The following is a 21,546-nucleotide window of genomic DNA, read 5'->3' as shown; positions in this document are numbered from 1 at the left end:
ATAAGAAGTGTTGCATCTTCAGGACTGGCAAAATTGGCAATTTCATGTTTTGTGCTTCATAGTAGATGATACAGCGCATATGGTCCAAGGATACTACTAAGATAAGAAATATGTGACTATTTCTAAAACTAGAATCAGCAAAGACTGAATGAGAAACATCTTGATGGTGCCACAATCCACAAAGTCCACTACTTCAGTCTAGAATATTATAGAAGGTTGCATAAATGTACAATTTTAAATACCCTATCACCAAACTCTTGAGATGCAAGCATACCAATTTACACCAAGTTTAATTAAGTGTCACAAATTTGGTTTCATAGCATTTTCTGTATCACGTTTGACAACAGTTCTGTAATTCCGGTAACTATGTTGAGAATGTAACGATCTATTTCGACTGCGTAAACATGTAGTAACAGCCCAGAGAAGTTATCACCATAAACACAAGCTGTCCCCTTATGCCTGTGCCATCTCTGACAAACTAAAGCTTTAGAAATTTTTTTCATAATTGACACAATATTAGTAAAATATAACCATGCTCTACCTAGCACGACTATCACGGATAGGGGCATCTAAACTGCCACTTTTTAGCAGTTCTAATACTTTTTGTGGGTAGTCCTCCAGCAAGGCTGTACTGACTAGAGCTAGGACCAAATTGCAATATCCACACTAACATAAAGACATTACCAAGATACCACTGATCATGGCACACCAACAATCCAGTTTACAGCTATATTTGTAATACGGACTGGTGATTAGAAGTATTTCCATCAGTTGGCAACAATGTTTCAAGTGCCACTTTCAAGCCAGATGCAACAAACAACATAAAATAAATGCATAAAGTTGAAAAAACTCTAAAAAGAAACACAGCAACAGCCAGACCATTCTTAGGCACATGGTATGTATGTTGCCAATCCATTTATTTCCACAGAGCTCATTTCAAGTGGGACAAAGCTTAGAGCTCTCTTTGGGATCCTTCATAAGAGTGGAAAAATTAGCATGGTAACCCTGCTAAGGTTAGCCTGCAGGCTACTTAATCTTATGTTTCTGAAGTCCACACAACAACTGATTAAAAGGGTGCAGCAGAAAGGTGTCGAGTATTTTTTTTTTAACCTGAAAACATCTGTCTGATAGGCGTCAGTGCCACAGAGAGTTAGTGTTGGGCTACTGAAGCTTATCTCACAATAATTCAATAGGATAAGAAGTATTTTAATCCAAGAACCAATCACGATGTTTCAGACGCATGCATCCCCGGACATGCTTCATAGAATCACAGGACTGGAGAGGACCTTGCAAGGTCACCTAGTCCAGTCCCCTGCACTCATGGCAGGACTAAGTATTATCTAGAGCAGGGGTCGGCAACCTATGGCACGCATGCCAAAGATGGCACGTGAGCTGATTTTTAATGGCACGCTGCTGCCTGTCGGGTCCCAGCCACCAGCCCAGCTCAGCCCACTGCCGAACCCAGGCCGGCAGCGGTCTGAGCGGGGCCAACGGCCAGGATCCCGGCAGGCAGCATCTATCATCTAATGCTATTAAAAATCCCGCCGCCCCCCCCCCCCCGCCCCTGTGGGGGCAGGGTGAAGAAGCTTGGTCCTGCCAGCTGCTGCTGCAGGGCAGGCAAGTTCCCCCTCCCCCGCCTCTTCCCCCAGCATGCTGGATTCCTGCCCCTCCCGGCCACCAATCCGCTGATAGCCCTTGCAAGGGAGGGGGAGAAGCAGAGCCACAGCCTGTTCGCTGCTCCAGGAAGGAGGCGGAGACGAGGTGGGGACAAGGCATTGGGGAAGGGGGTTGGAATCAGAGCATATCCCCTCCAGCCCCCTGCTATGAGCTGCTCTAGGCAGCGGACTGGGAGCACCCCCACGATGCTAGCCCACACCCCCAGCCCTCTGCCCTGACCCCTGCACTCCCCCACACCCCAGCTCCCTGCCCTTACTCCTACACCCCCACACACACCCCATGCCCTAACTCTTGCACCCCCCACATTCCCACCCCAACGCCTCGCACCAAACGGGAGCTCTTGCACCCCTCTCACCAAATGGGAGCTGCCCATTTAAGCACTCCAAATCCCAAACCTCCTGCCGTAACCCTCAGCCCCCTCCCTTATTCTAGCTCCTGGCCAGACCCTGCACCCCAACCCCCAGCGTGCTCCTTCATCCCCAGCCCTGTGTTCAGTGCACTCCCACCCTCAGCTCAGTGCAGAGAGAGAGGAAGAGAATGGGCTAGAACCAGGGAGAAAGTAGGTACCCACTCTATGTAGGCAAGCCCGGGATCCTGGGCCGGAAGCTGGGACCCTGGCTGGCAGGAGCCAGTGGACAGAACCGCAAACCGCCAGCGGGCTAAGCGGTAGCGGGCTGAGCTACTCAACCCACTGCTGGTCTGGGGTCCCGGTCACTAGCCCCACCCAGCCCGTTGCCAGTCTGGGGTTCTGGCTGCCGGTCCCTTGCCAGCTGGGGTCCCGGCCGCAGGCCCCGTTCAGCCTGCTGCCGGCCTAGGTGAACGGAACCCCAGGCTGCCAGGGGGCTGAGCGGGCCGGTGGCATAAGATCAGTATTTTAATTTAATTTTAAATGAAGCTTCTTAAACATTTTGAAAACCTTGTTTACTTTACATAGAACAATAGTTTAGTTATATAATATATACACTTAGCGAGAGAGACCTTCTAAAAAATGTTAAAATGTATTACTGGCACGCAAAGCCTTAAATTAAAGTGAATAAATGAAGACTTGGCACACCACTTCCAAAAGGTTGCCGACCCATGATCTAGACCATCCCTGACAGGTGTTTGTCTGACCTGCACTTAAAATCTCCAGTGGTGGAGATTCCACAACTTCCCTAAGCAATTTCTTGTCGCGCTTAACCTCCCTGACAGTTAGGAAGTTTTTCCTAATGTCCAACCTAAATCATCTTGCTCCTATTTAAGCCCATTGCTTCTTGTACTATCCTCAGAGGTTAAGAACAACAATTTTTCTCCCTCCTCTTTGTAACAACCTTTTATGTACTTGAAAAACTGTTATACCCTCTCTCAGTCTTCTCTTTTCCAGACTAAACAAACCTAAATTTTTCAATCTTCCCTCACAGGTCATATTTTCCAGTCATCATTTTTGTTGCTCTTCTCTGGACTTTCTCCAGTTTGTCCACATCTTTCCTGAAATGTGGCACCCAGAACTGGACACAGTACTCCAGACTGAGGCCTAATCAGTGCAGAATAGAGAGGAAGAATTACTTCTTGTGTCTTGCTTATAACACTCCTGCTAATACATCCCAGTGATGTTGGGGAAAAAAGCAAACATTGTTATACTGTTCACTCATATTTAGCTTGTGATCTATTGTGACCCCCCAGTTTCCTTTCTGCAGTACTCCTTCCTAGGCAGTCATTTCCCATTTTGTATGTGCAATTGATTGTCCTTCCTAAGTGGAGTACTTTGCATTCATCCTTATTGAATTTCATCCTATTTACTTCAGACCATTTCTCCAGTTTGTCCAGATCATTTTGAACTTTATCCTATCCTCCAAAGCATTTGCAACCCCTCCCAGCTTGGTATCGCCCACAAACTTTATAAGTGTACTCTCTATGCCATTATCGAAATCATGAATGAAAGTATTGAACAGAACCAGAACTGATCCCTGTGGGACCCCACTTAATATGTCCTTCGAGCTTGACTGTTAACTACTGATAACGGTTTTCCAACCAGTTATGCACCCACCTTATAGTAGCTCCATCTAGGTTGTATTTCCCTAGTTCACGTTCAGATACTTCATGTGTTGCTTTTTAACTCCCATGTTGAGAGTGAAATTTACCAGAATATCATTCTCTGAAGCAACAGCACAAAATATTTCAGAAAAAAGGATAAACATTTCTTTTTACTGCCAGGACAAAGAAGTGAAAGCAGCAGAGGGAACAGCAATAAAAGGAGAGACATAAAAACCAAAAGTATTATTCAAATAAAATGCTTGGCAAACCTAAATTACTAAAAAGAAAAGGAGTACTTGTGGCACCTTAGAGACTAACCAATTTATAGTGAGCTGTAGCTCACGAACGCTTATGCTCAAATAAATTGTTTAGTCTCTAAGGCGCCACAAGTACTCCTTTTCTTTTTGCGAATACAGACTAACATGGCTGTTACTCTGAAACCTAAATTACTAATTCTTTCAGTGCCTCATGGACATGCAATATATATCAAGCATTGTTTCTAAAGCCCAACTTCCACAGCTCATGTTCATGACACATTAAACCTGGGATTTCAACTTAAAGTTTGTATTTTGGGTGGGGCAAATTTGTGCCCAGTAGCACTCTCTCTTTAACCCCACCCCCACCCCCCGAATACTAGGCCCCATCAACTCTAGCTAGTACGTAGTATGAACAAGGCCCCAGCCTTACCCTTTCATTTCCCAAAAGTGAGAAGACTGCTCAGCATCCTGAGCCTTGCTCTGTAATGTTAATTTCACCTACTTTGAAAAGGGATCTGCAAACATTTTCAGAAGAAGAGGCAGTTATATATTCATTCTAGCCTGTTTTATTTAAGTCAAGTTTTATTGGCCCCTTGTAGACATAATGAGCCAAAGTTAACTTAAGTACCAAAAACATTGTGCTCACATGGACAATAATATTTACCATGGTAGGTAAAACTTCAGACGGGGATTCAAATTTGTTACAAGAGTGGAAATCCTTTATTTACTATCATTCCTACACTTCTGGGGACATGAACTGTTAAGACAGATTGCTTACTTTAGTTGCTGGAGAATGTATTCTGTAAGTGGGGGAACTGAACAATTCTTGGTCATCTACAACAGTATATTCTTTTTATGTATCAATTTTGAAAGCACATTTAAGCTAAATCAAGGAAAAATTATAAATTTAAGTTTTAGATTTATGAGCTGTAACACATCATCAGGCTAATTTCCTTATTCATTTTAGTAGTTACATTTTTTAAAAACATTTACAATTTAGCTATATTTCATCACTTAAGCTGCTTTTTTTAGACTTTGCACTTCATTCAGTCTGGACAACTAAAATACAGCACTCAGTTTCACTTACTGGTTCTCCCACATTAACACAATGCCAGTAGATACCCAGAGTATTCCTCAATAATGGAAGAATCTGAGGGTGAATCTACATGAGCACTTTTTAGACCGTTCATCTAGTATCTCTGCAATTCCACCAGTACTAGCAACAGCGGCAACGCAGGCTATACAAGTATTTTACCATACCATCTAAGCTTGCTTCAAGTAGGATCAGAGGATACTGTAAAAACACCTGGTAGACAAGCAGTACAAGAGGTCCTAGTGTGTGCAAAGAGCAGATGTATAAATTAAGACTCTGTAAAAGAACATATATAAGTTAATGAACAGATGTACAATTAAATACTGAATTATTTTCCAGCAACTTCATCTGAACACAACACCTTTTTAATCTATATTTGCCTTTAAACCATCAAGATTTTAATTTCTGAACTACGTCCCAATTTCTCTTCACTTACTCTAATACATTTAGATAATTAAATCTTGAAATTGACCACTTCAGGCCTGTTCTTGGCGAAAAAGGGGACAATGGCAAAATTATTTCTAAATGATGTTTTAGTTATATGGCACAATCTTAATCTAAGAAAGTTGTATCTACACCTCTACCCCAATATAACGGTGGTCCTCGGCAGACAAAAAATGTCTCACCGCATTATAGGTGAGACCGCATTATATCAAACTTGCTTGGGCCCCCCCCCGTTCCTTGTTCCCTGACCACCCGCTCCAGAGACCCCCATTCCTAATCACCCCCAGGACCCCACCCCCTACCCAACCCTCCTACTCCCTGTCCCCTACCGCTCCGACCCCTATCCACACCCCTCCACCCCCTGAGAGGCGCTCACCGGCAGCAGCGGGAAGTGGAGCAATGCAGTCCCAGCCCGCTCCACTCCGCCACCTCCCAGCCATTGTGCTCCACTTCCCGCCACCGGTGAGTGCGGGGAGATTGGGGAAAGGACGCCCCCCGTACTCACCTGCGGCTGGAAGCGGAGCACGGCGGCTGGGAACTGGCGGAGTGGAGTGGGCTGGGGCCGGACTGCTCTGCTTCCGTCGATGCCGGTGAGTGCGGGGGGATCCCTTCCCACAAGCCCCCAGCGACACAGCTGGGGCTGGAGCCACTCTAATCCCCCGAGCCACTCTGGGACTGCAGGACCCCCAAAAGTGGTCCCCCCAAAGCTCCTGCATCCCAGACCCGGGAGGGGGTGGGGTGGGGGTGGGAGCCCCTGACCACCCCCGAGACCCTCTGCCCCTTATCCAACCCCTCGGCTCCGACCCAGCACCCTTAACATGCTGCTCAGAGCAGCGTGTTGGGAGCTTTACCACGTTGTATGCAAACCCGCGTTATGTCAGGTCGCGTTATGTCAGGGTAGAGGTGTAGCATAGAATCACAGAATTGATCATCTAGTCCAGTCACCTACACTCAAGGAAGGATTAAGTATTAGACCATCCCTGACAAGTGTTTGGAGATTTTTAAGAGCAGGTTAGGCAATGATGGCGATTCCACTACCTCCCTAGGCAATTTATTCCAGTGGTTAACTACCCAGACAGTTAGGAAGTTTTTCCTAATGTCCAACCTAAACTGTCCTTGCTGCAATTTAAGCCCATTGTGCTTCTTGTCCGATCCTCAAAGGTTAAGCAGAACAATTTTTCTCCCTCCTCCTTGTAACAACCTTGTATGCATTTGAAAACTTATGTCCTCTCTCAGACTTCTCTTCTCCAAACTAAACAAACCCAATGTTTTCAATCTTCCCTCATAGGTCATGTTTCCTAGACATTGAGTCATTTTCATTAGTCTTCTACCACAGAGAAGTTGTCAAAGCCACAGAATCAGAACTAGTGTGTACCTGTGTAGGGAGCAGTACCAAATGACCAGGAATGTGCACATGTGGAAGAAGAAGTGCAAGCAAGGAGTCAGGGAAACTGAGGAGCACGGATACTTAACCAGAAGCTAGGACTTCTTCCAGTCTATTTAGTCCCACTTAGCCCACACTCATCCCACCCCAGAGGAGGATTCTGTCGTACAGAGCATGGCCAGCTACTGTGTGCAGCGCACCTATGATTGGATTAGGTAGCAGCAGACATGAGACTAGCTGTTATTCAGGCAGCATATTCCCTATCAAACAGCAGGGTCACCACACAGCCCACAACCTCAAACAGCATTTTGGGGATGTGGGGGTGAGTGGAGGCGATTGGCACCAAATATTATTAAGAGGAAGGATTGACCTCTTCAGCAGCCACCCAACGCTCCAACCCTACTGAATGGAACAGACCCTCCTTGCTACAACCACACTAGGGACCAGATATTACACTTCCCCTCCCCCACAAGGGAACAGTATTCAGAGCCCCTCCTGTATAAACAACACACGCTCCACAGGGGACAGACCCTCCCACCCACACTCCCGGATGTGCAGGGCCCGATCTACACTCCCACCCCCACGGGTATTCACAGTCTCCCCCACACACACACACACACTCCCGGGACAGGTGTACACGCCCCCCACACACACACACTCCCGCACAGGGGGATGGGTATTCAGGGCCCCCCTCCATAAACACCCCCCCCCCAAGGGTGACGGCTGCACCGCCCCGTGCTGCACCCGCCGCGCCGGGGACCAGAGACCCGCCCGCTGAGGCGAGGCGAGGCGAGGCGGGCGGGCCCAGCCGGCTCCTCACCGTGTGCTCGTGCTCGTCGGCCCGGGCCCGCAACAGCAGCAGCGCCGCGGACGCCGCGCACAGCAGCAGCCTGGGCAGCTCCATCCTCCCCGCCGGCCTCCTCCGCGTCACCACCGCAAGCACCAGGCTGCCCCCGAGCCGCCTTCGCTCTGCCCGGCCCGGACCCGACCCAGCCGCTACCGACGAGACGCTGCTTCCGCTGCCCCGGCCACGTCATCCGGCCGCACACCGGAAGCGCCGCGCCTACGGTGGCGGACGGGAGCCAAACGTCAGCGCGCGGCAACAACGGCCTCCGCGCAACACACCCGCTCCCCGCGCGCGGGCGGCTCCTCGGGGCCGCTGAGGCAGCGCGCTGCGGGCACGGAGCGAGCGGCTGCCGTCAGCGCGTGCACGTAGCAGAACAATGGGGCGGGGCTGGATATGACCAGCAGGAGAGTAGGGTGGGGGGAGAGAAAACGTTTTGTAGTGGTAAACACCCATTTTTTCATGGTTTGTGTGTATAAAAAGATCTTCTGTACTTTCCACACTATGCATCCGATGAAGTGAGCTGTAGCTCAGGAAAGCTTATGCTCAAATAAATTGGTTAGTCTTTAAGGTGCCACAAGTACTCTTCTTTTTAGGTGAGATAGTTGTGACTATAACCCTAGATCCTCGCATCATGACATTATACCAGAAACTACCCAAAGAGACCCTACAAGAAACTACTGTACAAGAGACCCCCTTCCTACCCTATCCCAAAATGTGGAGCAGCAAAACCCACTCTGTATTTAAAATTTAAACTTCCTTACCTCTTTTAAGCCTATTGTTCAGTTTCCCTAGCCTGTGTAAGTTTCCCCAAAAACTAATGCTCCTGAAATGTCACATGGTACATCTCATCTGAGGGTAGTAGGAGGTGGGGGGAGGACATAAGAGAATTTTAAAGTTATGGGGCTTAGAACTTCCCCTAGTGTTGACTTCTGGGAAAATTTCTTAATTGGATTTGGCTCATATCTCCCAATTGGCTTGGCCCATAAATCCCAGGTGTGTGTTGGTGGTCTTGCTAAGAAAGACAGACACATTAACAGCTTTATAATAGACACTTCTGTAACATTCCAGAGTGCTATCCAGCCCAGTAAGCGGCTGCATCATCACCTGCCCTGTAACCTGGGGTGCCTTGCAATGCCCTGCTGCTGTAACTCTCAACCTGGATTACTCCAGCATGCCAGTGCCCCTGAGTGTCTGTGTGTAACTGCAGCCTGCCAGCCACACTCTGGCTCTCACCAGCCTTGGTTACTACTGCAGGGTGATCCCAATACACTTCCAGGCCCAGATTTCCCCAAAAAATTACTTCCTGTGCATTGGGTAACAGCTGGCAATTTAATCAAATATCCCCTTGTTCTTGTGTTGAGAGAAAGGGAGAACAGAAGCTCTCGATCTACCTCATCTACACCATTCATTGTTTTATACTTGAATGGGTCCTCTCTTATTCACCTCCTTTCTAAGGTAATCAGTCAATCTCTTCAGTCTCCCCACGTGAGTGTTTTCCAAGCCCCTAGTTATTCCCATTTCCTTTCTCTGCACCCTCTCAAATTCTACATTATCATTTATGAGCTGGGGTGACCAGGACTGCACACATAGAGTTGAAGGTATACTATTGCATTATATTATGACCTGTTCCATAATATTCGCTATCCCATTCCTGTTGAATCCTAACATTCATGGACATCCTAACATCCTAACCATGGAGTGGTTTTCTTGGCTGCAGCTGCACACTAAGCCAAAATCTTTGTTGAGCTGTCAATAATGACAACACAATCACTTCATTTGATAAGATATGTGTAAACTATTTTTTTCTCTATTGTGCATAACTTTGCATTTATCAATTCTGAATTTCATCAGCCACCATGTTGCCCATGCATGTAGGTTGGTTAAGTCCCTCTGAAATTCCTCAGTCTTCTGTGGGCTTTCCCACCTGAAACCTGGGTTTTTTTTAAGCTTTTGGAGCTTATTAAAAATTATGGGAAAAGTCACAAAGACATTTAGTGACTAGAGGGAATTAAGGTAGAAAGTGTGTGGGCTAAGACAGTCCAGCTAAACAAAGAAGTGCACTTTATAAACATAATTCTACACTTTTATAAGCCCCAAAACATTAGGTCAACTGTTCATTTCCTGCAACTCTGCATAAGCCAAGTCCCAAGACAAATCTAAATGTGGACAGGTGTGACACTCTGTACCTCTGGGGAACACCCTGCACCCCGATGTTCATCCTTATAATATGATTGTGTGGTATCCAATGCAAAGTTTGTCATGCCGGGTGTCTTCAGAAGGCTCATGATGCACTGAGCATTGTTGTTAAAGTAATGTTATAGGTTGTAATTTCATGTACATAGTTATGAGGCTGAAAATGTGTCCTCATGGCTTAAAACAAGCCCAGGCAAAACTCTCCAGGAGCAGAGGGGCAGTGTCATTCGGTTGCACAATCCAAGCAGCAGCTGGCCAAAAGTGTTCACTCACATAGTTGTGAGCAGCTTATATGCTAGAGGCTGTGCGTGAGCAGCCCCGGGAGTGGGGGTTCTCAGAGCAGAACAGGGTAAGGCTGGCTCCTAGAGTTGAGGATTGGAGTGACCTAGCAGATCACCTGTCCAGATAACACCAGGGGAACGTCACAACAGGACAGTAAAAAAATAAGATTATAAATATTCCATTTCCTAGTCAAGGTCCTTCTGTTAGATTTCTATGATGCACAGAGTAAAAAATAAAATACAATAAAATAAAAAAAACACCCAAAGGCTATAGAATAGAGAACCCAGCTCATTACTCCCAATTCTTGTGTTGCAGTTACTGGATCAGCATTCTCTGCACCTATCAGTGACTGAAGATCCTTTCCACTGCCAATTCAGTTCAACTTGGAGATTGGAATCCATTGTGGGGTGTTTAATTCTGCACTAGCTGAAAGAAAACCCCAGTTGAGGTTGCTAGGAGTACTTTCAAGCTGCTAACCAGGCATGTCCTTGTTCACATCCAAACCACTCTCAGTGGAAAATTTATTTTGAAGCAGTTTAGGACCGTGGCACAAGGGAGGACAATATTAATTTAAAAGCTAAACACAAAAGCCAATATAGGACAGAGTTGGCACCCTACCAAAGCATGGGTGCTTGGAGACATAAGACGCCCAGGAAGTCACTTTCTCAAACAAGGCAGGCATGTTTACACAAACAGGTGTGTGAAAAGTTCACACACAGAGCTATTAAAGGAAGTGTTCTGCTCCTACTGCTTGTCCTAATCATGAGCACAAAGCCCTGCTCACACTGTGTATTGCTGAGGGTGGGGTATGGCAATACTCAATCCTCTCCCCATAATAACCTACAGAGACCCATTAAAGCTTTTTAAGCATAACATTCACTTTGGGGAGGGAAGATGGAGACCTGTGGGGGCATTCTTCCAGAACCTTAATTTGTTACCAACTAAGCATATGCTGTTAACTGGCCGGTAGACTATTCCAAAGTAGTATTGTGACAGTCAAGCAATTTTGTTTTGTTAGCACAGGTTTGAAAACGAAAATCTAGTAGTTAAAAATTACCATTTAAAAGTGCTGCAAAGTGGTGGCCATAAGCACTGGCAACTAAACATGAATATTTTCTCTTGCAAGAAGAAAAACCTTAATTTCCAGGGATTACCTGCTACCATCACAGACTCAGTGCAGCTCAGGAGCAAGGGAACAGTGGGGTTCCAAAGAATATCAAAGCCAGGTATGCAAGATGCAGAAATCTGGTGGAAGCGTAACTACAACTCCATCCTGTCTGCACAGCATGTGCTCCCTCAGTGCAAACAGCACTTTTACCTAATCACATTGAGACCCAGTTAAAGTATTTTGCCCACAACTCCACCTCCTCGCTTCATGGTGGGAGAACACACGTTGAACTTTGTTTTACCTTTTCCATCCAATACTCGCCAAACATTAAGAGCCAGCACACAAGCTATAATGTAGCTCTCTTCCAAATTATCACTGAAACTCAGATGCAGATTAAAACCTTCTGTACGTGGCCCACATGCTTTGGTCTGGCTCTTCAGGGCTGGGGTGGAGTAGTGAGAGCCCTGACAACTCATTAACATGTGCTCCAGAATCTAAGCTTCAATTTTGCAACAAGGGATGGATTCTGAGGCAAATTCCGCAGCCAAAATAGGGGCGTCCCAGTGAGGGAAGGGTTTGACCCTGGGCTGCATTAGCAGCACCTGCTCAAGCTGTTCAAGGCAATCTGAGTTAAGCCATTGTGTACATTTGAGGTGCTAAGTAATTCGGCAATCTTAGAGGGCAGAGTTCTGAAACAGTGGAGAGTGTTCCAGGGTATGACTGAAGGGCAGTAGCAGCTGTGAGCCTGACTCAGCAAAATTACTTTCCAAGATAACGGAAATCCAGAAAAAGTATGTTCGTTGCACATAAAATATGGCACTAAAATGTGACTTGACTGGGAAGCACATTTTTAAAAAATAACCTTCATTTTAATCAATCAGTAAAATGATTTTTGTACATTTAAGTCATTTGAGTAAAATTTGCCACGGAGCTAATTTTCTGCTGCAGAAGAATGTAAAAAGTTGTGACTGAATCGTCAAGAGTATGTTGTGCAAACATGTAGTAGGTGCACAAACATCCCAATCTACATGTGAAGTATGCAAACATCCTGGTGTACGTGCACAATCTGAGTGCCAAAATTATGCCTGTGTGGTAGGCATGCAGTTATGAAGACTGAGTTAAGGTTATACCCAAACTGAAGAGACTGGTAAGTTTATATTGTCAGTAACTGGACGTTTATTCTGCAAAATTTAGACATATATTTAAAAATATCCCAAACAAGTTACAGTTAGAAGTAAAAAACACAGCATTAAGCATCAGTTGATCAAACAATAAACAGACGGCATATAAAAGCAGTTTTCATAAGCTACAGATAACATACCTTTCCCAAAAGGCAAACAGCGTACATCATCCACTTGTCACCAAATATTGCACAATGCCTAAAAATAAATAAATATACATATTCTGATCTTAGAAGAAGTCAACTGAACATGAGAGGTCCTTCATACCTTATGTTATATGGATTGATTAGGTCTGATTACAGTCACTTCCCCCATTTTGTGAGACTGGCAAATGCCACTGCCTGATCTTTTCTCACTGCAGCCTTAGGCATTGAATTTATGTTCTCTTCAGAACTGTAGCTAACGATAGAATCATAGCAGATTAGGATTGGAAGAGACCTCAGGAGGTCATCTAGTCCAACCCCCTGCTCAAAGCAGGACCAACACCAGCTATGTTTTACTTCAAACTTTCATAAGATGGACAGATCTCATAGGGGGATGACCCTGCGTCCGGTGAATTCCCTGGCAAAACCTTTCACTGATGTCAGTAGAATCAGGATTGGGCCTGTTGAGTGTTTTTTGACAAACATTTCTGTCCAAACAGCTTTATGTTTACTTTTTCAAAACAGGCTGTTGGAGAAAGATACAGCTTGGGCCGAAGCAACTCAAAGTCCCCCACACCGCTCAGTCAGTGCATCCCACTCCAGACTTGGACTGCCTGCCTCTTGGGAAGGAGCGGAGAGTTCAGTCTCCATGGTTTGTTGGCAGACAGACTTAGAACTGAGTAACAGGGCAAGGTAGTCCCATCTGCTCTGGTGGGTTTTGTATGCACACTGGACAGAGAGCAAACACGTTTCACTGATCAGCCATCACGTGGTCACTGCTGACCCAGTCTCATTTGAATCAGTGATTTGGAGGTGAAAGACCATTACCAGTGGTCTCCCTAGGCTTTCACCTTAAAACAGGAAAAAATTTTTAATGCTTCAGTTATAAACTTAATTACAAAGCATTTCTTCTTCTTCTCTTTTCCTACTGTTTCAGCACACTTCGTTGCTTAGGCAGAGACAATATGCATTATATGTTAATCCAACACAAGAGCCTAAAGATGAAAGGAGACTGTCAAAGCACTGAGCCCTAAACAGTTTTAAATGACCAGCTGCAGATTAGTCAGGGCGAACTGAGGGCCAAATCTCTGGCATCCAGTAAGGTGTGTTCAGGCTTTAAGACACCCCAGCTTGCTCAGGGTTTGAAAGCCATGCCCAATTCCCATGTTTACATTAATCAAGCATACGAGGCCAGGATTTCTTCTGCTCTGCTTTCCTTGGTAGACTAAAAACAGTTCCTTGTTCTAGATTGCCAGGCATACAGACTTGTAGCTGATCCACTTTGTCCTCCCAAGGGCAGAGTTACAGGGAGAATATCACCAGGGCCTGCATTTGACTCTAGCTACATAGCGGCACGCCTGCATTAGACTGTAGGGTGACAGGTGTTTCCTCCGAGTGTAAGTGGGGCCTGAACAGACTACGTTTATAATGAACCGTGATGCACTGTCGCAGCTGTGGTCTCTCTCAAAGTGGCATAGTTGCACAGTAGACTTTGGAAAGTACAGAAGAACACAAAGGACACTTGTTGAAATAGGACAGTTTGGCATGAGGAAAGTTCTGAGTGGCAAAAGAGGGAGGCTGGTTGGGCAGAGATGTGAGGGCTATTTTCAGATGCCAGTTAAGTAGCTGAAACAAGCGAGGTGCAGCTCACTGCTGAGCCCAACCGTAAAGTCTTGATCATTCCAGTGAAATTCCAACATGGAGATGCCACCAGAACATGTCCCTCTGACCAAACTCACATTAGAGGAAACCTGTGTGACAGTCTCCTCTAGTGGTGCAGAGTCAGAGTTACCCAGGGTTGAGTGGACAGAGAGTGCAGGCAGTCACCCCCCGCCTGCATGCCTGCTTTAACACAGCGGTTCTGAAACTTCATTGCACCCCAACCCGCTTCTGACAACAAAAATTACTACATGACCCCGGGGGGCAGGAGGACCGAAGCCTGCCCCTGCCCAAGCCCTACCCAAGGGCTTCAGCTGCAGGCAGTGGGCCTGTAACCTGAGCCCCACCACCCAGGGTCGAAGCCCTCAGGCTTTGGCCCTGAGGCTCGGGCTTCAGGCCCAGGTGGTGGAGCTAGGGTTTCGGCTTCAGCTTCAGCCCCCAGCAAGTTAAGCCAACCCTGGCGACCCCATTAAAATGGGGTTGCAACCCACTTTGGGGTCCCAACCCACATTTTGAGAACCAATGCAAGTTTAACCCACACTGGCTACAGGTTTATCTGGAAAGGAGATGTTCTGAAATTGGGAGAGTGGTGTCTTCATGCTTTGCTCTTTTTCTTCTGCCTCACATTCCTTAGTTCTTATACCCTGGGAGATAGGAAAGCAGTTAACTTCTGCAATGCTGCAGCACAGAACTGACCTTAGGGGCAGAGCATGAGAGAGTTATGGAGGCAAGGGAGCCCATGGGCTGCTGGTTGCACAGGGCTAAACCAAAGGGCAGAATCCACTAAGGTGTGTGCAAAGTAAAACAGAAGTGAACACTGAACAAGATTAGGCCCCTGAATTAACTCTCCTCTTCAGTTTAATTTCCTTTACCTCATTTCCTCCATTTGCAGTTTCATTTTCTCCTCAATTAGATGAAGAAACTTTTTTCAGTTCAATGGAAAAGTGCTGGGGACTACTCCCGCTAGGGAAAGCGGCACAAACTCAACTCCTGCTCTCTGCATCACAACCCTTATCCCGCCCCCCAACCTCCTCCCGACTAAAGCAAGTCACCAGCAAGCTACCGCAAGCCAGCATTCAGAGCCTGTAGTGTTCCGAGTAACACCTGGTTAGCAAAGCAGAACACTCATGTACTTTTAAAGGAGTACCCATAGTGCTTGATTGCAGTGTCATTGTAGCCCTGTGGGTCGCAGGATATGAGAGAGATGAGGCGGGTGAGGTAATATTGTTTATTGGAGCAGCTTCTGTTGGTGGAAGGGACGAGCTTCTGAGCTATGCAGAGCTGCAATGAAAAGAGACTTTGCACTTGATTGTGAACTGAAGATGTGTTTCACAAGTGCCACCCTGAACTGTTTGAATGACCCACATCTCTACAGGGCAACTGTAGGGGACACCCCCTGGATTACTTGCCCGCTATGCTCTTCAGCCACTCCCTCCACTGGCCACTTCCTGTATTGCAGGGGAAGGGGAGCTGCAACTCTGGTTGCTCCGTTGCCTGCTTACCTGAGCTCTGTCTGAGCCTTGAGGGCTGGGTTCAGCGAGCAAGGGATGGCTCCTCTCCCCCACACAGCTCCCACAGGGGGGAAAGGGAAAAGAGAAGCTGAGAACCAATGAGATAATGCTACCCAATTCTCCACCCTTGGCTGGGGCAGAATAGCCTCTAACTTGTGCCAACCATCAAAGGTCCCCTGTGAGCCATGTCAGCCAAGGATTGCTGGAGCCCCTTGTGTTCTCCTCACCCCAGGCCTGAAAACCAGCTACCCCAACTCTCTGTGATGAGGACTTAGCAGTTGTTTTTGCTCCTTGTGCCATCTGAGTGGCACAAGGGGGAGCAGAACAGAGAAGCCCTTTGACCTTTTTGAAAACACCCAGCCCTCAGGCGGATTTGGTTGGACACAGCTGCTGTAGGTGCAGCTTTGCTAAACAGGATGCTTAGGGCAAGCAAAACCCAACCACTGAACTGGATGTTTGTGCCCAGTGAAGTAAGCAACAATTAAATCCATATTTGAGCTCAAAATACATACACCTTATCAACACACACTATTACACAGCATCAACAGCCTTAACGCAGATATGATCCTCAAATGTGTACAGGGAAGGGGGAAGGTCAGAGGACTGCTATAAATGTCTTCTCCTAATGCAAGAGGTCAGCTATTTGGATTTAAAGTAACATGCCCTAGAAGGCATGTATATAGAGCTGTTTCTTGTGACAGAGCAATTCCCTCACCAGCTGTTAGGGAGTCTTGCATCCAATGCAGTGTATATAGCACCTTGCTAGTGTCTTTCCCCATCCAAAGACAATGGGGTGGGGGAAGAAAAGGGCTGTATAAAAACGACTTTTGCTTGAGTAAAGAAGTCTTCACATAGCCCTTTTTGCAAAACCATCATGTCCAATAACTATTAAAGGAAGATCCATTACAGGCGATTTGGTGGGAATGACCCAGTGTCCAAATGTTACACCAAACTACCGGGAGCCACTCTTCCGATGCAGCTCATGATGAGCATTCTTTGAAGACAGTCTCTGAAAGGAGCTTTTTTTAAAAAACAGGTTTTTTACATTTTCCAGTGACTTTCTTTAGTTGTTCTTACAGCTCTCGGAGTGGAGGCTTCCAATGAGGACAGCATGTTCTTGGTGGGAGGCATAACCCCATATGAGGTGTAAGACTGTCAAAAGACTCGTCCAAATTCTCTTTGCCACCTTGGATAGTTTTTCCTTAAAATCCAGAAGTTCCAAGACACTCCAAGAAAAAAAAGTCACAAAAGGCTGGGAGATTTCTCAGTGAAATGTTACTACAAAATGCACCACAAGGGGCAAGAAGGGGGAAATCATCTGGCTTCCATCTATAAATAGTAAAAAAGATCCTTTAAAATATCTGTGTGTGTGTATATATATATATATATCTGTACACATACACACTAGAATATCCCATATTCCAATGATCTCAGGATTCAGCGACCTCGTGGGGGCACAGGTGGAGGAAATAAGGTTTTGCTGCTTACAGGCCTGCAACAAGACATAGAAGCATATTAGAAACCAGAGAACAGGGGTTTGGAACAACATTTTATTTAACAGTCTCTAGTGTAAAAATGAAATGTACTTGATATTTAAGTTTGCATAAGAAGGGCAGCGTCTTATGCATTTAAGTTTACATAAGAAGGTGAGCAAGGACTGGCAATCAGTAATTCATCAACAGAGATGGGAATAGAACCCAAGAATCCTGTGTAATGCTGGACAAATCACTTTAACCTCTCTGTCTTGGTTCCTTCATCTATAAATGGCTACAACAGTACAGTAGCTGCCTGCCTCACAGGACTGTTGGAAGATTTAATGTCTGTAGAATTCTGTGTTATATTTACACTTGGAACTTGCAGAATCTTTCTTCTGAGGATCTCAGAATGAGAGAAAGGGGAGGGATATGGCTGGTAGTTGCAAGCTTCAAAAGCTGATTCACACCTACTTTAGGTGGTTTAGTTATATGGTTGCAAGAGCTAAGGGAACGTGGAATTCACTGCTTCTGGACATGGCTGACAACATCTGGACTTATTGTAACAGCTGGAGAAGTTTATTAACATCTGTAGTTATACAAGCTAGGATTCTAAAGCCTGGATTACAAAGAGTGGCACTAGTTTAACTAAAGGGATTTTGTTTTAACTGAGTTTGCAGCAATGTTATGACACACCTTTAGTTAAGCCAGAGCAACTTTAGGGCTGAGAAAAGTCCTAAAGGTAAACAAATCTACTTCCGAGTGTAAAAACAGACTGCCTAGTGGGAGGGAGTTCCCTCCCCATATACAGCATTGCCTGTGGGTGTATTGTGAGGGGTTCTTCTCCAAAGGATCATGTCTTGAACCTCTGCCAAAGGCATGATACTGGATTAAATGGATCAATCTAATTCAGCATGGCAAACACCATGTTCCAGTAACACAGTACCTTTTAGTGTGTAAGCCATACTAATAGGATTGCCAGTCAGGTTACTAACCAGGAAATTAATTCCACTAAGTACGATGTGAGTGTAAAATGGATTCCAGAATTTATGCAAGGTTTGTTTATTTTTGTTAACAGCCTTGTCATTCTGGTGAAAGGGATGCATTACATCTGCAGCCTTCCAGCTGTTTGCATTGTGCTACAAACACCAACCCCTCAGACACTTGTGTTCAAGCTCAAGTCACATGCTTTACCTGCTTGCGCCTCGGGGAGGTATTCTCGGAGGCCTTTCAGGTGGCATGAGGGGAAACCTCTCCACTTGCTGGGGTATTGGGCTGCGGCTTCTGGTAGCTTCCGGGATTTCATTATCCTACAAAAAGGAAAGGCAGAAGGGGGAGTGAAGTTTTGTGAAACATCCATAATACACTAGTATCTCAGATCCTCATAAGGCTCTCCCTCAGATAAGCATATTTCCTTCAGTGTCATTATGGGAGCATAACCTCTTGGCTGGTCAAGTCAGTGTATGAAGATCCACTTACAATATGACCAAGAATACAGTTAGATGAACTATGAATAATATCCTGCCCAGGAGGTGTGCTAGGGGCCTTGTGGAACAGATCGTTAGGGAAGGCTCCTGCCTCAGAGAGATTGCAAATAGATTATAGACATGAGGGTGAGACAGAAGGGGAGGAATTGGGCTACAGCGTTACATACATAAAGCTGCGAGAAGGCTCTTTAGCAACCACATTTTAAAGTCATTCGTTTCTCGTAAGTTTCACAGCAGAAGTGGGTTTTGTTTGATTTAATAAGTTCAGCTTTTTTGCCATTTATGCATTTTCAAGGGAAATATTTAAGAAGCCATTTAAAAACTAATGCAAAAACCAGGCCCAGGTTTGTCATGAAGGCAAACAGCCAGCATAGGATAAAGATGAAGGCTTACCTCACTGTCACCTTCCATCCCACTACTGATACTCAACATGCTTCGAGTACTCGATCGGTTACTGGCACTACCTGGTTAGCAGAGAAGAGATGAGCTCGTCATTAAATCTTGTCGATTTCTAGAGATATTAGCAACACAGAAGTCATTCTGAGCTCCTATTTACCTCTTAATACCAATTACTTAACAGCCATTTTAATAAATTCACTTACTTTTTAATGCTTCCTTCAGCCCTCCACTCGCAATCATTTGCATTTCATTCAGTTTGGGCAGCAAAACCAGGCTCATTTACTTCACTTCCTGTTTAGCAAGTTTCTCATGCAAAGCCCTGCCCTTGGCACTAGGGTTTCCAACACTCTATTTCATTGAAAGTGTGTGACTCTGACATTGGCTTATTTTCACGTTGGATACACACCTTATTTTCATGCATATTTAAATTGACACTCCCGTGGCAGTTCCATTAGTTACACTGACATAGCAGTATCTAGATGTCTACGCAGTATTGGCATAACACTCTACAAGGTTAGAAAGCTCAAGAATCTTTTTTAAACCAAATGGGGTGTTTAGAGGTCCCCAGAGTCCCCACATTTAAACATAATGGCACTGAAGCCAGGGCTAGTCTGTTTGCCACAGGAGGAACCCCCAGCTTTTGTGCATGGATGCCACCTTCAGAGATCCTCACCCTCCCTCCCAACACAGTTCTGGGACACTCTCTGAGGAACCAGGACCACAGCCAGACTGTGCTGGGGTAGCTAGGTTGGAGGAACCGCTATAAAACTGGCACCCTGCCTAACACCCACTTCGTATAATGATCTATACACGAGTCGTCAGCCTCCACCCCAGAGACGTGCCAAACATACCCAGCCAAGGTGACAGTGGCAACCTGCTGGGGCCCAGTTCTGCCTCCACAGGCAGCAAATAACCCGTGCTGAATTCTATCAGACTTACTCAGCCTGCGGTGAAAATCACGAGCTACATGCATCATTTGCATGAAATGAAGCAAATTACAAGCACACTTCAATAATATGAAGTCTTGCCAGCAAGTTAAAGAGGTATGGGCTGGATGAGTGGTCTGTAAGGTGGATAGAAAGCTGGCTAGATCGTCGGGCTCAATGGGTAGTGATCAATGGCTCCATGTCTAGTTGGCAGCCGGTATCTAGCGGAGTGCCCCAAGTCCTGGGGCCGGTTTTGTTCAATATCTTTATTAATGATCTGGAGGGTGGTGTGGACTGCACCCTCAGCAAGTTTGCAGATGACACTAAACTGGGAGGAGAGGTAGATACGCTGGAGGGTAGGGATAGGATACAGAGGGACCTCTAGACAAATTAGAAGATTGGACCAAAAGAAATCTGATGAGGTTCAACAAGAACAAGTGCAGAATCCTGCACTTAGGACACAAGAATCCCATGTACTGCTACAGACTAGGGACCGAGTGGCTAGGCAGCAGTTCTGCAGAAAAGGACCTAGGGGTTACAGTGGACGAGAAGCTGGATATGAGTCAACAGTGTGCCCTTGTTGCTAAGAAGGCTAACGGCATTTTGGGCTGTATAAGTAGGAGCATTACAAGCAGATCGAGGCACGGGATCGTTCCCCTTTATTCAACATTGGTGAGGCCTCATCTGGAATACTGTGTCCAGTTTTGGGCCCCAAACTACAAGAAGGATGTGGAAAAATTGGAAAGAGTCCAGCGGAGGGCAACAAAAATTATTAGGGGGCTGAAACACATGATTTATGAGTAGAGGCTGAGGGAACTGGGATTATTTAATCTGCATAAGAGAAGAATGAGGGGGGATTTGACAGCTGCTTTCAAATATCTTAATGGGGGTTCTAAAAAGGATAGATCTAGACTGTTCTCAGTGGTAGCTGATGACAGAACAAGGAGTAATGGTCTTAAGTTGCAGTGGGGGAGGTTTAGGTTGGATATTAGGTAAAACTTTTTCACTAGGAGGGTGGTGAGGCACTGGAATGGGTTACCTAGGGAGGTGGTGGAATCTCCTTCCTTAGAGATTTTTAAGGTCTGGCTTGACAAAGCCCTGGCTGGGATGATTTAGTTGGGGATTTGGTCCTGCTTTGAGCAGAGGGTTGGACTAGATGACCTCCTGAGGTCCCTTCCAACCCTATGAGTCTATGAACATATTCAAGTGTGTCTGAGTCACTGAGGAGCCCAAGTCCCATTAGCTACCACTTCTGAAAGCGTGAGCCCTTATCTATCATAGCAGAGGGAATGGCCCATAGAGATTACTGGGTGTTCAGTTCCCTGCATGCAATGTTCCTAGGCTCTTCAAATCAAGTTGGTTCACTGCATGCTGGGAATTGTAGCCAGGGGCCAATTTCCTTCCTATTTAAAGCAGCTGCTACTGAAGTCACTGGGAGGTGTGTTTTTGACTTCAATGGGAGTAGGATCA

The 21,546-nt window shown here is 45.9% G+C and overlaps 2 protein-coding genes across 4 annotated transcripts in view; both read right to left on the bottom strand.

Moving 5' to 3' along the window:
- Positions 1–8,006, bottom strand: part of TM9SF3 (transmembrane 9 superfamily member 3) — an 84,132-nt gene extending 76,126 nt beyond the window's left edge. Inside the window, exon 1 of the mRNA XM_084632911.1 lies at positions 7,689–8,006. Coding sequence (XP_084489037.1) covers positions 7,689–7,772 — 84 coding nt within the window. The 5' untranslated portion in view covers positions 7,773–8,006. The remainder of the gene's footprint in view (positions 1–7,688) is intronic.
- Positions 8,007–12,489: 4,483 nt separating this feature from the next.
- Positions 12,490–21,546, bottom strand: part of PIK3AP1 (phosphoinositide-3-kinase adaptor protein 1) — an 87,917-nt gene continuing 78,860 nt past the window's right edge. For all 3 annotated transcript variants that reach the window (XM_084634079.1, XM_084634078.1, XM_084634080.1), the window contains 3 exons: positions 19,145–19,215; positions 18,459–18,574; positions 12,490–17,284 (listed from right to left, as the gene is read on the bottom strand). In XM_084634079.1, coding sequence (XP_084490205.1) covers positions 17,230–17,284; positions 18,459–18,574; positions 19,145–19,215 — 242 coding nt within the window. In that variant the 3' untranslated portion in view covers positions 12,490–17,229. The remainder of the gene's footprint in view (positions 17,285–18,458; positions 18,575–19,144; positions 19,216–21,546) is intronic.

Source organism: Lepidochelys olivacea (assembly GCF_965140295.1).
Source record: "Lepidochelys olivacea isolate rLepOli2 genome assembly, chromosome: 7".
NCBI classification, from domain to species: Eukaryota; Metazoa; Chordata; order Testudines; family Cheloniidae; genus Lepidochelys; species Lepidochelys olivacea.
This window is presented reverse-complemented; position numbering and strand designations above follow the sequence as displayed.